The 13,655-nt window shown below is 60.2% G+C and overlaps 1 protein-coding gene across 1 annotated transcript; it reads left to right on the forward strand.

Annotated features, from left to right (window-relative positions):
* Positions 1–5,521: 5,521 nt before the first annotated feature.
* Positions 5,522–9,522, forward strand: CCDC124 (coiled-coil domain containing 124; the record flags this gene model as incomplete). Its single annotated transcript, XM_080715752.1, has 4 exons — positions 5,522–5,680; positions 8,819–9,005; positions 9,115–9,229; positions 9,318–9,522. 4 exons carry the CDS (start codon positions 5,522–5,524, stop codon positions 9,520–9,522), a joined length of 666 nt encoding a protein of 221 aa, XP_080571878.1.
* Positions 9,523–13,655: the final 4,133 nt, after the last annotated feature.

Genomic DNA, 13,655 nt, shown 5'->3' on the forward strand with positions numbered 1-13,655 from the left:
TCCAGAGCTGCCAGAGAACACACTTCTGTTCTTCCCTGCCCCTCCCTCCCCCAGCCTATGACAACTGGTTACAGCGTCAACAAGGAACTGATACACACCACCTCACCTGGCCCCTCGGCCCCTCAGAGGCCTGCTCCCCGTGCAGTGCTTTCTGATCACTGAAACTTTAAAATCAATGATTGAATAACACGGGAAATCGGCTTTGCACCTGTCTGCGGTCCTCAGAGCAGAATCCGGGGTTGGAAGAGGCATGAAAGGAAAGGCAGAGGCCAGCCGGGGTCTCGCTGAGGCAGCGGCTGCCTGGAGCCTGTGTGGATCTCCCCACATTGCTGTGTGTGTCAATGTTTCGTTCCTTTTCACTGTTACGTAGTATTCCCTTATTTTTATGGAGTACAGCTTGTCATTTACTTACTGGCAGGGGAACATCTGGGTTATTTCCAGTCTCGGCTATGACAGATAGAACCGCTGTGGACGTTCACGTGCCGGTGTGTGGACAGATACAGTCCACCCTATCTGTGGGTTTCACATCTATGGATTCAACCAGTGGTGGATAGAAAATATTTGGGGAAAAAATGTGCTCAAGATGGGCGTGGTGGCTCATGCCTATAATCCCAGTACTTGGGAGGCTAAGAAAGGAGGACTGCAGGGTGGAGGCCAGCCTCAACAATTTAGCAAGACCTTCAGCAACCTAGCAAGCCCTTGTTTCAAAACAACAACAACAAAAAAAAAAAATAGAAAGCTTGTAGGCGGAACACCCCTGAGTTCAATCCCCAGTATCCCCCCAAAAAAACAGAAAACCCACCGGGAAGTGACTGCTGCGTGCTCCCGATGCCTTCCAGCGTGGAAAATGACTGGGTATTATCCCCCTTTTCATCCTGTGACACAGCTTTTGGAGGTGGAATTTTCCTAGCTGTCTTGGAATAAGCCTTGCCTGACCCTGGCCCGGTGTCTTGGGAAGCACAGCTGAACCCAATTTGCTGATGTTTTTCTTAGCGTGTTTGTGCACACAGGCCCCTGACCCTCCCCTGGTATCTCCGTGGCCTGCGGAGGAGCTAATTCCCACAGGAATTCTCTGCACAAACTCAGCCCCGAGCCCCCGCCCGGGAGCTGCTCCTCCCCTGGACCACCCTGCGGCCCACCCGGACACCGTGGGCAGGTGGGTCTCCTGCCCTCGGCCCCCAAGCCCCAGGCCTGCAAGCCCTGAGCCAGAGCCCTCACCGGCCCAGCCTCCTCTCAGACCCCCTGCCCAAAGCGTGGCGGCTGAGGCCAAGAGGGAGCCCGAAACCCCAGTTCCCGTCGGTCCTGGTGCAGGAGGAGACTTGACCAGGCAGGAGGCCGGGAGGTTTCCACCAAGATTCCACCTGCCTCTCCCCAGCGCATGCTGATGGCTACAGGACCAGCTGGCTCCAGGTGCACCTGAAGCCCAGAACTTCAAGGATGCCCAGAGCCAGCCCTCAGGGCCCCCAGACCGAGGCTTCTCAGTGACACCCACATCGCCCCGTCTCACCTGGCAGTGGAAGCCCGGTGGGACGTCTTCACCAATTTCTCCAAGTTCTGGAAGCGGGGAAAATTCACACTTGCCCAAGCAATGCAAAAACCAAATTTTAGATTTATATATCTCATTTAAAAGTAATGTGCCGGGTGTGTTGGCGCACGCTTGTAATCCCAGCATTTGGGAAGCTGAGATAGGAGGACTGCATAAGTTCAAAGCTGGCCTCAGCTACTTAGTGAGGCCCCTTTGCAACTCAGTGAGACCCTGCTTCAAAAGTAAAGAATTAAGAAAAATAGGGCTAGGGGTGTTGCTCAGAAGTAGGACGTCCCTGGGTTCCATCCGTACCCAAAATAAATAAATAAATAAATAAATAATCCCAGGAGCCAGGTGTGATGGCACCTGCCTGTACTGCCAATACTTGGGAGGCTGAGACAGGAGGATGAGATTTGAGAAGAGCCTCGGCTACTTAGTGAGGCCCTCCGCAACTCAGTGAGACCTTCTTTTAAAATAAAAAATAAACTGGGCGCGGTGGCACACGCTTGTAATCCCAGCATTTGGGAAGCCGAGACCAGAGGATATAGGTTCGCAGACAGCCTCAGCTACTTAATGAGGCCCTCTGCAACTTAGTGAGACCCTGTTTGAAAATAAAGAATAAAAAATAAGGCAAAGAGTGTAACTCAGAGGTAGAATACCCCTGGGTTCCATCCCCAGTCCTACAAAAAAATTAAAAAATAAAGAATAGCCGGGCGTGGTGGCGCCCGGGTAATCCCCGCGCTTGGGAGGCAGAGACAGGAGGATCGCGCAGGTTCGAAGCCAGCCGTGCGCTGGCTTAGGAGACCCTGTTTCCAAAATGAAAATGTAAAAATAGGTCTGGGAGTGTAGCCCGGAGGTAGAAGGGCTTCCAGGAACCCCAGTACCACAAAAAAAAAAAAGAATAAAAAATAAGGCTGAGGGTATAGCTCAGAGGTAGAATGCCCTTGAGTTCCATCCCAAGAACTGCAAAGAAAGAAGAAAGAAAGAAAGAAAGAAAGAAAGAAAGAAAGAAAGAAAGAAAGGTCCTGGGAGTCAGGCATGCAGGCATGATGGCATGTGCCTATAATCCCAGTACTTGGGAGGCTGAGACAGGAGAGCCACAGGTTCAAGGCCAGCCTCAGCTACTTAGTGAGGCCCTCCACAATTTAGTGAGGCCCTGATTCAAAATAAAGACTAAAAAATAGGGCTGGGGATGTAGCTCAGAAATAGAATGCCCCTGGGTTCCAGCCTCAGCACCACAAAAAAAAAAAAAAAAAAAAAGAAAGAAAGAAAAGAGAGAAAAGAAAAAGAAAAGAAAACCTATAATCTCCAGCCCCCAGCACCCATGTTTGATAAAAATAAGGGTGTGTGTGTGTGTGTGTGTGTGTGTGTGTGGTACTGGAGATGGAACCCAGGGGCAGTTTACCTCAAAGCTACACCCTCAGCCCTATTTTTTATTCTTTATTCTGAAACCGGGTCTCACCGAGTTGCGGAGGGCCTCACTAAGTAGCTGAGGCTGTCCGCGAACCGCGGTCCTCCCGTCTCAGCCTCCCGCATGCGGGGATGACAAGCGTGCGCCACGCCCGGCTTGGCATTCTACTTCAGATCGCCATCTCCAGCACCTTTCTGCTAAATACTCTTTAAATGATGCCAATAGCTCTTTTATCTTCCCATAACCACCACCCAGACTCAGACTATTAAATAAATATTTGCGGTAAGCGGCTTCCTGCCAAGAAGGTGTGGCCAGTCCGGATCTTTCTGGAGGAACCCAGATGCCTGTGAACCTCTTCCCCGTTTGTAGTCGTAGGAGGGAGCCGCGGGCCCGGTGCGAGGCCGGCGAAACGCTAACCATTGAGCGGCACTCCCCATCCCGATCCTGATCCTTTCCTCGGTACTAATCAGCACTCTGCGTGCACAGTCTCCACCCTCCTGACAGAGCAGCCATCTGGGAGACCCAAGATCGACAGGACCACGTCTGACAATTTGGAGAAAGGGTACAGGGAGCGGGGTGGGGGTGGTTCGAGCAAATCGGTACCCGGGAGGAGATAACATGGGGAGTGGGCGTCTCCGGCAGGTCCCTGGGACGCGGGAGGCGGTAGGGCGCACGGCCCTGCGTTGTGGCTGAGGGTGCCTTGGGAGAGCTGACTCTGGTCAGCTGGTCTTGCTGGAACTGCCCCCAACCCATCCGCAGCCCGACCCAGTGCAGCCGATCCTCAGAGCCCCCAGTGCCGCCATTTCTGCAGACGAGAACACAAGTCTCAGTGAAGGCGGAAAAAGGGATGTGTGGGTGTCTAGGTCAAACTCGTGCCCCAAACCTAATAGCTCCCTAAAATAACGCAGCTTTCGAGAAGAGAACGTGATAAAGAAGGCGGGGACGGCAACCCAAGAACCCAGAGCAGCCGGAACGAAGGAGGAGGTATTTTTACATCTTGGCCAAACTCAAGCCCGGATCACTCTGGGTGCTCTGGACAGGACGGGGGTGCTCGTTTCTGTGGCCCCTTCTATCCTGTACCCCAGCGTCTGGAGGGGAAGGAGAGATTTGGGACTAAGAAGGCATTTTCAAAACTCAGCGATTGCAAATCGCTGTTAAAGCTTTTCTCCAGCCGGGCGCGGTGGCGCACGCTTGTCATCCCAGCATTCGGGAGGCTGAGACCTGGAGGATCGCGGTTCGCGGACAGCCTCAGCTACCTAGTGAGGCCCTCCGCAACTCAGTGAGACCCTGTTCCAAAATAAAAGAATAAAAAATAGGGCAGGGGGTGTAGCTTGGAGGTCGAATGCCCCTGGGTTCCATCCCCAGACCCGCAGGAAAAAAAAAAAAAAAAGAAAAAGAAAAAAAAAAGCTTCTCCCCGGCGGGATCAGCGGGCCGGCTCCCGGCGTGGAGCACGGGCGCGCCCTGGCGGCCGGGCAAGTCCTGGCAGGCGCCGTCGGGCCGCGTGTGAAGCTGGGGCCGCCATCTTTCATTCGGGCAGCAGCCATCTTGGTAAAGGTCCTGCTTCAGGTGGTAGCTTCTCTCCGCCCTCCTGGTGGCTCAAGCTCTAAGGCGAACGCAGAGGATGAGCGTTTACGAGGAGGAGCCGCTTTGGCTAAAGCGAAGAAAACGGCGGCGACGCTGGCTCGGCTCCCAGCCCGGCGGGGTCTTCCCTTTACCAAGATGGTGGCGGCGGCGTTGCGTCACAAGCGCGCGCCGCGGGCGCCCAGCGCGCATGCTCCGCGGTGACGTCACTGGCGCGACGGCCGGCGCCGGGGAAGAGGTAGGAGCGGCCGCGGCGCGGGCGGAGCCCTGTGCGGGGGGCGGCGGGCCGGCGGGGGAGCCGCGGCGGGCGCCGGGGCGGCCAGCTCCGGGGCTTCGCGTCGGTCCGGGAGCCGGGGCCGCGCGGAGGGGAGCGAAGCCGGGTTCGCGGCCCGGGCGCTGCGAGGAGGAGGCAGCCCGAGCCTCCTCCGGCTCCTGCCTCCGCGCCCCTCGGGCACGTGGCGCGGCGCCCCCTGCGCCCCGGACCCCGGCTCACGGCCCCGCTGACCCCGGCTGGGCGCAGAGCCCCGCCCGGCCACCCCGCCAGCCCCGCAGCCTCCGGTAACCCGTGTCGCCGGCCCGTCCGCCCTCGAGGTGCCCTGTGCATATCTGTTGAGTGACTGCGTGTGAGCGGGGGTTTTGCCACCCCGAAAAGAAAGGATATTCGTCAGCCCTTGGCCTGATAACAGGAATGTTGGAGTTGAGCATGGTGGCAGACCCCTGTAATCCCGGTACTTGGGGGGTGGGCTGAGGCAGGATGATGGCAAGTTCGAGGCCAGCCTCAGCAACTTAGTGAGACCCTCGGCAACCTAATGAGACGCTCTTTCAAATACAAAATAATAATAATTAAAAAAAAGAGCTGGGGGTACATATCTTGGAGGTAGGATGCCCCTGGGCTCGAGCCCAAGAAGTCCGTGCTGCGCGGGCGCGGGGCTGGGGTGCCCGGGGTCGGGGCTGCTGCGCCCCCACTCAGCGGCCGCCGTCCTCTCCAGCAGCGTGCTGAGTGATGCCCAAGAAGTTCCAGGGTGAGAACACCAAGTCGGCAGCGGCCCGGGCGCGGAGGGCTGAGGCCAAGGCCGCCGCTGATGCCAAGAAGCAAAAGGAGCTGGAGGATGCCTACTGGAGGGACGAGGACAAACACGTCATGAGGAAGGAGCAGCGCAAGGTGGGCGCCCGGTGCTCTGACGCCCGCGGAGGCCTGCGCGGGCAGGAAGGGGGCAGAGGCGAACGGCTGTGCAAAGGCCCTGGGGTAGTGAGAGGACTGTGGGCACCGGGGAGCCAGCATCCCAGCCCTGCCCCGTGGACTCCTTGCTCTTAAGTAACGCCGGGTTAGCTAGGCTGGCGAGTTCCGGGTTGTCAGGGCTAGAGGCGGCGGCGGCACCGGGCTCTGCAGGGGGAGCCCCACAGCAAAGCTCGAGGCGGCCCGGATGCCGGGAGCGCCGTGCCCCGGTGCCGCCGTCGGTCACCGTCCGCGCGCGTTTAAACACCCAAGTCCCCTGAGCTCCAGGCCTGCACCCGCCGCCTGCCCGGTGGCCCCGAGTGGGGCGGGCTGCGCCGGCCGCTCGCCGGTAGGTGGCGCCAGCGGCTCACTCGCCTCCGCCCCTGGGTTCCGCCCAGCCTGGGGTGGGGGCCGGTGGTCCCTTGTGCCAGTCGGCGCCAGGGCCCTTCTGCCTGTTGTTCCCGTCATCCTGTGCAGCGCTGGCCCCTACCTTGTCGCTAGTGAACACTGGTTCCCTAGCTGTCCTTGGCCCCCACCCGTGATGTATCAGGACCTTAAGACCTCTTTACTTTTTGTTGTTGTTTTGGTGGTCCTGGGGGTGGAACCCAGAGGCTTTCTACCTCCGGGCTATACTCCCAGACCTATTTTATACTTTATTTGGAAACAGGGTCTCACTAAGTTGCTGAGAGCCTCACTAAGTAGCCGAGGCTGGCTTCCAACCCGTGCGATCCTCCTGTCTCAGCCTCCCAAGCGCGGGGATTACAAGCGTGCACCATCATGCCCGGCTTATTCTTTATTTTGATTGATTGATTGATGGTAATGGGGATGGAACCCCTCTGCCTCCGGGATAAACTCCCAGACCTATTTTATATTTTATTTGGAAACAGGGTCTCTTTTTATTTTATTTTATTTTTTTTTTGGTGGTACTGGGGTGGAACCCAGAGGCTTTCTACTTCTGGGCTATACCCCCAGACCTATTTTATACTTTATTTGGAAACAGGGTCTCACTAAGTTGCTGAGAGCCTCACTCAGTAGCTGAGTCTGGCTTCGAACCAGTGCGATCCTCCTGTCTCTGCCTCCCAAGCACGGGGATTACAAGCGTGTGCCACCACGCCCGGCTTTATTTATTTATTTATTTAGCAGGTCTGGGGTAGAACCCAGGGGTATTCGACCTCTGAGCTACACCTCCTGCCCTATTTTTTATTCTTTATTTTGAAACCAGGTCTCACTAAGTTGCAGAGGGCCTCACTAAGTAGCTGAGGCTGTCCTCCTACCGCGATTCTCCGGTCTCAGCCTCCCGAATGGAAATTACAAGTGTGCACCACCACGCCCAGCTTATTCTTTATTTTATATTTATTTATTTAGTTTTGTTATTATTTTTGGTGGTACTGGGGTTCCTGGAAACTCTTCTACCTCCGGGCTACACTCCCAGACCTATTTTTATATTTTTATTTGGAAACAGGGTCTCTTAAACCAGCAAAGCTGCCTTTGAACCTGTGCGATCCTCCTGTCTCCACCTCCCAAGCACGGGATTACAACAGTGCACCACCACGCCCGGCTTCTTTATTTTTAAACAGGGTCTCACTAAGCTGCAGAGGGCCTCACTAAGTAGCTGAGGCTGGCTGTGAACCTGTGATCCTCCTGTCTCAGTCTCACAAGTACTAGGATTATAAGTGAGTACCACCAGGTCTGGCTGACCCTGTTTCAAAATAATAAGAAAATAGGGCCGGGCGTGGTGGCGTGCACTTGTCATCACCGCGCTTGGGAGGCAGAGACAGGATCGCGCGGGTTCAAAGCCAGCCGGCGCTGGCTTAAGAGACCCTGTTTCCAAATAAAAATATAAAATAGGTCTGGGAGTGTAGTTCAGAGGTAGAATGCTCCTGGGTTCCTTGCCCAGTACAAAAAAAAAAAAAAAAAATTAAAAAGAAATACCACACAGAAAAATACCTGCCAAAGATCCTGTTGCAGAGAGAACTGCCAGAGGCCTGGGGTCCAGTCCAGGAACACAGCCTGCGGGCGGGGCCTCCCCTAGGCGGCCTCGCCAGGGGGAGGCAGAGAGGACAGGCTGGAGCCGCCGGCCCCTCCTGTCACAGTGAGGTTGGACCTCGGATTGCAAAGGCCGCCCCAGGTGTGGATGGGAGCGTTTCCCTCCCGGCCTGTGTGGCTCCTGCCTGCGGTGTCTAGGCAGGGATGGCTGCTGCAGGGCCTGGGAGCATGGCTTTGACTCCAGGAGGGCTCCAGCAGAGCCCTGGGGCCAGGCTGTGGAGTAAACCCGCCCACAGCAAGGTTGACAGGAGCGATCCTGCTCCCACAGCAGGCGGTGGGCCCCTCGTTCCTGGGCTGGGGGAGCAGGTTCACTCGCACGTTTAGAGATGGTGGTCCCTCAGAGGTGGTGGTCCCTCACAGAAGCCTGAAGCCTAGCCCTGCCCTGGCGCCTGCGGGGACCTTGGCGGGGTGGGGCACAGGGAGGCCGGTGGCTGTGTGCGGGGAGGGGAGAGAGCCACTGTCTCCTGCCTCAGGGTGCTCGGCATGACCTCTGGGCCCTCAGCAGATGGCCGCCACCACAGGTGCAGCTGGGCCACCTGGCCAGGAGCAAAAGTAACCTGTAACCTCCCCTGTAAGCATCCGGCCTCTGCCCCCGGACACAGGATGGGCGGCAAGCTGGACATGGGTCCTGGGGCTCGGCAGGGTCCAGATGGGCCGTGGCTAACCAGGGGAGCAGGCCAGGAGAACTGAGGCCAGGGCAGAGAGTGCGGAGAGCTCACGTGGTGGGGACTGGAGCTCGGGACACACCTCTGAAGGACGCAGGCCCAGGCCGCCTGGGACCACCTTCCCCCTGCTGCCCTGCAGGCTGCAGGTGAGGTCCCAAGGGTGTCATGAGGCCGGAGGACCCCTCCCCTGCCTCTGCCCGCAGCCCCTGGCCCTCCCGCTGCGGCAGGCCTTGCACCAGCGCCCTGTGGGCTTGCGCCCTGGGGGATGAGCGCTGGACACGGTCACACCCAGCAGGGCCCAGCCATCGTGGCTGGGGTGGGATCCCAGCGCCCACAGCCCCACGGGGTCCTGAGCCTGGCCCCCGCCCCCCAGGAGGAGAAGGAGAAGCGGCGCCTGGAGCAGCTGGAGCGGAAGAAGGAGGCGCAGCGCCTGCTGGAGGAGGAGGACTCCAAGCTGAAGGGCGGCAAGGCCCCGCGGGCGGCCCCCAGCAAGGTCACCCGCGCCCAGATCGAGGACACGCTGCGCCGCGACCACCAGCACCGCGAGGCCCCGGACACAGGTGGGCCTTGGCGGGCGGGCGGCGGGGAGCCCCCGCGCGCTCAGCCTCCCCTCGTCTCACATCTCCCCCTCCCCTGCCGCCTCGCTGGGCGCTCCCCGTCACCACCCAGCCGAGAAGGCCAAGAGCCACCTCGAGGTCCCGCTGGAGGAGAACGTGAACCGCCGCGTGCAGGAGGAGGGCAGCGTGGAGGCGCGCACGGTGGAGGACGCCATCGCCCTGCTCAGGTAGCCGGGCGCCTGGACCTGCGGGGCCGGGCGGGGCGGGGCGGGCCTGCTGCGGCCCCGGGCTCGCCCCTGACTCCCTGTCCCGCAGCGTGGCGGAGGAGGCGGACCGGCACCCCGAGCGCCGCATGCGCGCGGCCTTCACGGCCTTCGAGGAGGCGCAGCTGCCCCGGCTCAAGCAGGAGAACCCCAACATGCGGCTGTCGCAGCTGAAGCAGCTGCTCAAGAAGGAGTGGCTGCGCTCCCCGGACAACCCCATGAACCAGCGGGCCCTGCCTTTCAACGCGCCCAAGTGAGAGCCGGCCGCGGCCTGCGCCCGCTCCGGTCCCCAGGACTGCGGGGCGCCAGAAGCCGGAGCCCGCCTTCCTGCCCGGGCCACCGCCCCTCCACCGGGCGGCTCTGCCCAGCGACCCGGCTCCAGGCTCCAGTGTAGACCGGGCTCAGCACTGAATAAAGGCGGGGCAAGGCTGAGTGGGCGTGTGCTCTGCGCCCGCAGGCGGCTCGCCCGCCGGCAGTCGCAGCCAGCCGGCAGTCGCAGTCCGAGGCAGCCTCCCCAGCCTTGATGGGGATGAGTCAGGTTCCACCCGAGGGAGGAGAGGCAGAGGCCCGTGGCTGGGGATGCGGCAGAGGACCCGGTGGAGACGAGGCGCGTGTCTGGGAAGGGCAGAGCGGGGTCTGAGCCGGGTCCTGGCTCCTGGAGCCCTGGGAGCCCCCACAGAGGCGGGCAGGCGGGTGCGTGCCTGCTGTGGCCCTGTGCAAGGCTCAGGAGGGCTGCGGGAGGGGGAGCGCGGTCAGGTCGGCTGCAGCTCTTAGCAGGGCTCGTGGTGGGCGGCGGCAGAACGGCGCCTACGCCAGCAGTGGCCATAGCGGGGAGGGAAAGGCCGGCGAGGGACCGCTGTGTGCCTCTCACTGGGCTTCCCCGTGGTGGGCACCGAGTCGCCGGGGCAGGAGCAGGATGCCCCCGTGATCCCAGCCACAGCGCTCCTGCCTCCCCCAGCCCCTCAGCGCTGCCCTCAGGTCTCCAGCCTGGCCGTCCGAGGCTCCTCTCACCAGGACGGGCTGGCCCCACAGATGCCGCAGGTCCCCAGGGCTAGGGCTGGGCTGAAGGGGCTCAGCTCTGCTCAGCGGAGGGTCTGGAAGACGCAGCCTCCACCCAGGCAAGGGACAGGAGCAGCAGGAGGCCTCACATTTGCAGAGCCCCCCCCCCCCCCGCAGTCATCTCTTCTTGCTCAGGGAGGGGGACGGCTGACTGGGGAGAGTATGGAATGGGCTGGAACCATAAAACCATCTTCCGCATAAAAACCATCCGAAGTAGAGCCGGACGTGGTGGCGCACACTTGTAATCCCAGCATTTGGGGGCTGAGACAGGAGGATCAGGTTCGAGGCCGACTCAGCTACTACCTAGTGAGGCCCTTTGCAACTCAGTGAGACCCAATTTCAAAATAAAGAATAAAATGCTGGGCATGATGGCACACGCTTGTAATCCCCGCGCTTGGGAGGCGGAGACAGGAGGATCGGTCAGGTTCGATTTGGCTTAAGAGACACTGTTTCCAAATAAAATATAAAATAGGTCTGGGAGTGTAGACCGGAGGTAGAAGGGTTTCCAGAAAACCCAGTGCCACAAAAAACAAAACAAAAAAAAAGAATAAAAGATAGGGCTGAGGGTGTAGCTCGGAAGTAGAAGGCCCCTGTGTTCCATCCCCAGTACCGCCAAAAGGAGAAAAAAAAAAAAACCCCTGCGTGATGTAGGGCTGGGGCTGTGTCTGCTCAGGACCCTTCCTAGCATGATGGGCTTAGTTTGGAGGTCCCGGAGCCGTTCCTGAGGCGCCCCAGCTATGCAGAAGAGCCCCTGAAGTCCCTCTCCCCAGGCGCCAGGATGGACAGGTGGAGTGCCCTGCAGGGGGTGCCATTGAGGGGCACAGGAGCTGGATGTCGGCCCCTGGCCCAGCACAGGACGACAGCCTCTCCCTGCCTCCTGCTGCATACCCAGGTGAGGTGGGACCCAGCGGGGCTGCAGGCACCCCAGCCAGAAAATGGGTCCAGATAGCATCTCACCAGTGCAGGCCTGGGTTCAAATCCCACCTCTGCCCAAGATTTCAGACAAGACCCTAACAGTCCTCAGTTTCTCCCCAGAAGGGGAGACTACAAGCCAGGCGTGGTGCTGCACACCCATAATTTCAATACTTGGGTGACTGAGTCAGGATTGCAGGTTCGAGGTCTGCCTCAATAACTCCATCTCATAAAATAGAGCCAAGAGTGTGGTTTGAAAATAGAATTCCCCTGGAATTCAATCCCTAACACCACACACAAAAAGTTAATGTGACATGCTGGGCATGCGTGTAATCCCAGTACGAGGGAGGCAGAGAAGCAGGATCGGAGGTTCGAAGCCAGCCTCGGCAATTTAGCGAGGCCCTCGGCAACTTGGTGGGACGGATCCTGTTTCCAAATAAGAAAATCGGGCGGGGAGGGGGGGGTTAGCTCAGAGGTAGAATGGCTCTGGGCTCAATTTCCAGGCTCGCACACACAGAAGGTGGCGAGGCAGCGCCCGGCCTGAGCCACCGTGGAGCCCGGGTGATGGGGCCGGTCCTGAGGGCGGCAGGGGAGCCTCCGCCGTGATCTGGGCGGCCCTGTGCGGGAGCCGGGAGGAGGCCGGGGCTAGTGAGGGTTAACCTGAAGGAGGAGCCTGGCCGCCCGCCTGGGAGCGGGAGGATGCGGAGCCAGGGGGAGCGAGCGACGAGCCGGGGCCTGCGGAGTGGCAGCCGGGAGCGCGGTGAAGCCGGAACTCAGGACGGGCTCGGACGCTCGCGGCCCCCAGCCCTCAGCCCCCCAGGCCCGGGAGAAGAGTCTCTTCCCCTTTACAGAAAAGGCCCCGCCCGCCCTCGCGGACTCCCGGGCCGCGCAGGCGCAGCAGCAGCAGGGAATCCCCGGCCGCGGGAGGGGGCGGGGCGGGCGTTCTGCGCGTTGCCGGGACGACCGGGCGGGGCCGCCGCGAGCGCCGTGCGCCTGCGCAGGGTGCCGCGCCCGGGCTTCCCCCGGGGCGCGTCCCCCAGCACGCATGCGCGGCGCCTCGGGGGGCCGGGGAATCCTCGCCCGCCGCAGTGCGCTCCGCGGGCGGGGCGGGGGAACCGGCTCAAACCGGAGTGGGGTTTGCCGCGTAGGCGGAGCGGGAGGCGCGGAGCGGGGGCTTCCCCGGATTCCCGCCCCTGCCCCCGCCGTCGCCTTGACGACGCGGTGCGGGGGCGGCGGCCTCGGGGAAGCCGGAGGCTCTGCGCGTGCGCGGGCTGCGCGGCGGCCGGGGTTCCCCCTGCGCCCCCAGGGACGGGGGAGGGGAGGGGGCGCTGCGGGGGCGGGGGGAGCGGAGGAGGAGGGCGGCGCGCGGAGGGGAGGGATGCCCGGGCGCGGGGTGCGGGGAGAGGAGCGGGGCAGGAGCGGGGGACGGGGACAAAGGAGCTGGGGCCGGGGTGCGGGGCGACGGAGTGACGGAGGCCGAGGAAGGGGGCCGGGGAGCAGGAGGGGGACGGCGAGACCCCGCTCCCCCCGACCCGGAGCTGGTCTTGCAGGGAGGGGGGTCGCAAGCCCGAAGTCTGCAGCCTGGGCCCCCGCTTTAGAAAATACACGCTGTGCATCCATTTAAACGTGGTTTTCAGCCGGCGTGGTGGCGCCTCTATCCCAGAACCTGAGAGGCCGGGACCAGGGTCGCAGGTTTGAGGACAGCCTCAGCAAGTGGGGAGGCTCCCATCGGCCTAGGGAGACTGGTTCAAAATAAAAATAAACCCGGAGCCGGACGTGGTGGCGCACGCTTGTCATCCCAGCACTGGGGAGGCTGAGACCGGAGGATCGCAGGTTTGCGGACAGCCCCAGCTACTTAGCGAGGTCTTCTGTAACTTAGTGAGACCCTGTTTCAAAATAAAGAATATAAAATAGGGCAGAGGGGTGTAGCTCGGAGGTCGAATGCCTCTGGGTTCCATCCCCAGAGCTGCAAAAATAAAAAAAATCGGGCTGGGGGTGTAGCTTGGAAATTGAATGCCCGAGGCTTCAATCCCCAATGCCAAAAATATAATAAACTTGATTTCTGGATAAATGAGTCATTCCTTTTATTATAAATATGACCCGTTCTGTGTCTTGTACATGATCTGGCAGCCCTTGGGTTGGCCTTCTAAAAGCCATAGAGATCCTGGTCGGAGACACCTTTGTCTCCTGCATCCCTGGCTTCCCACAGCCCTGCACACTGGGTGCCCCCACCCCAACATCTCCCATCCTCCTGGCCTGCCTCTCTCTCTCTCTTTCTTTCTTTCTTTCTTTCTTTCCTTTTCTTTTCTTTCTTTGTTGTTTTGTTTTGTCCTGGAGATTTAACCCAGGGGCATTCTACATTGGAGTTACACCTCCAGCCCTTTTTATTTTGAAACAGAGGGTTTCAATTGAGGCCACA

Source organism: Muscardinus avellanarius (genome assembly GCF_963383645.1).
Source record: "Muscardinus avellanarius genome assembly, chromosome: 18".
Classification (NCBI taxonomy): domain Eukaryota; kingdom Metazoa; phylum Chordata; class Mammalia; order Rodentia; family Gliridae; genus Muscardinus; species Muscardinus avellanarius.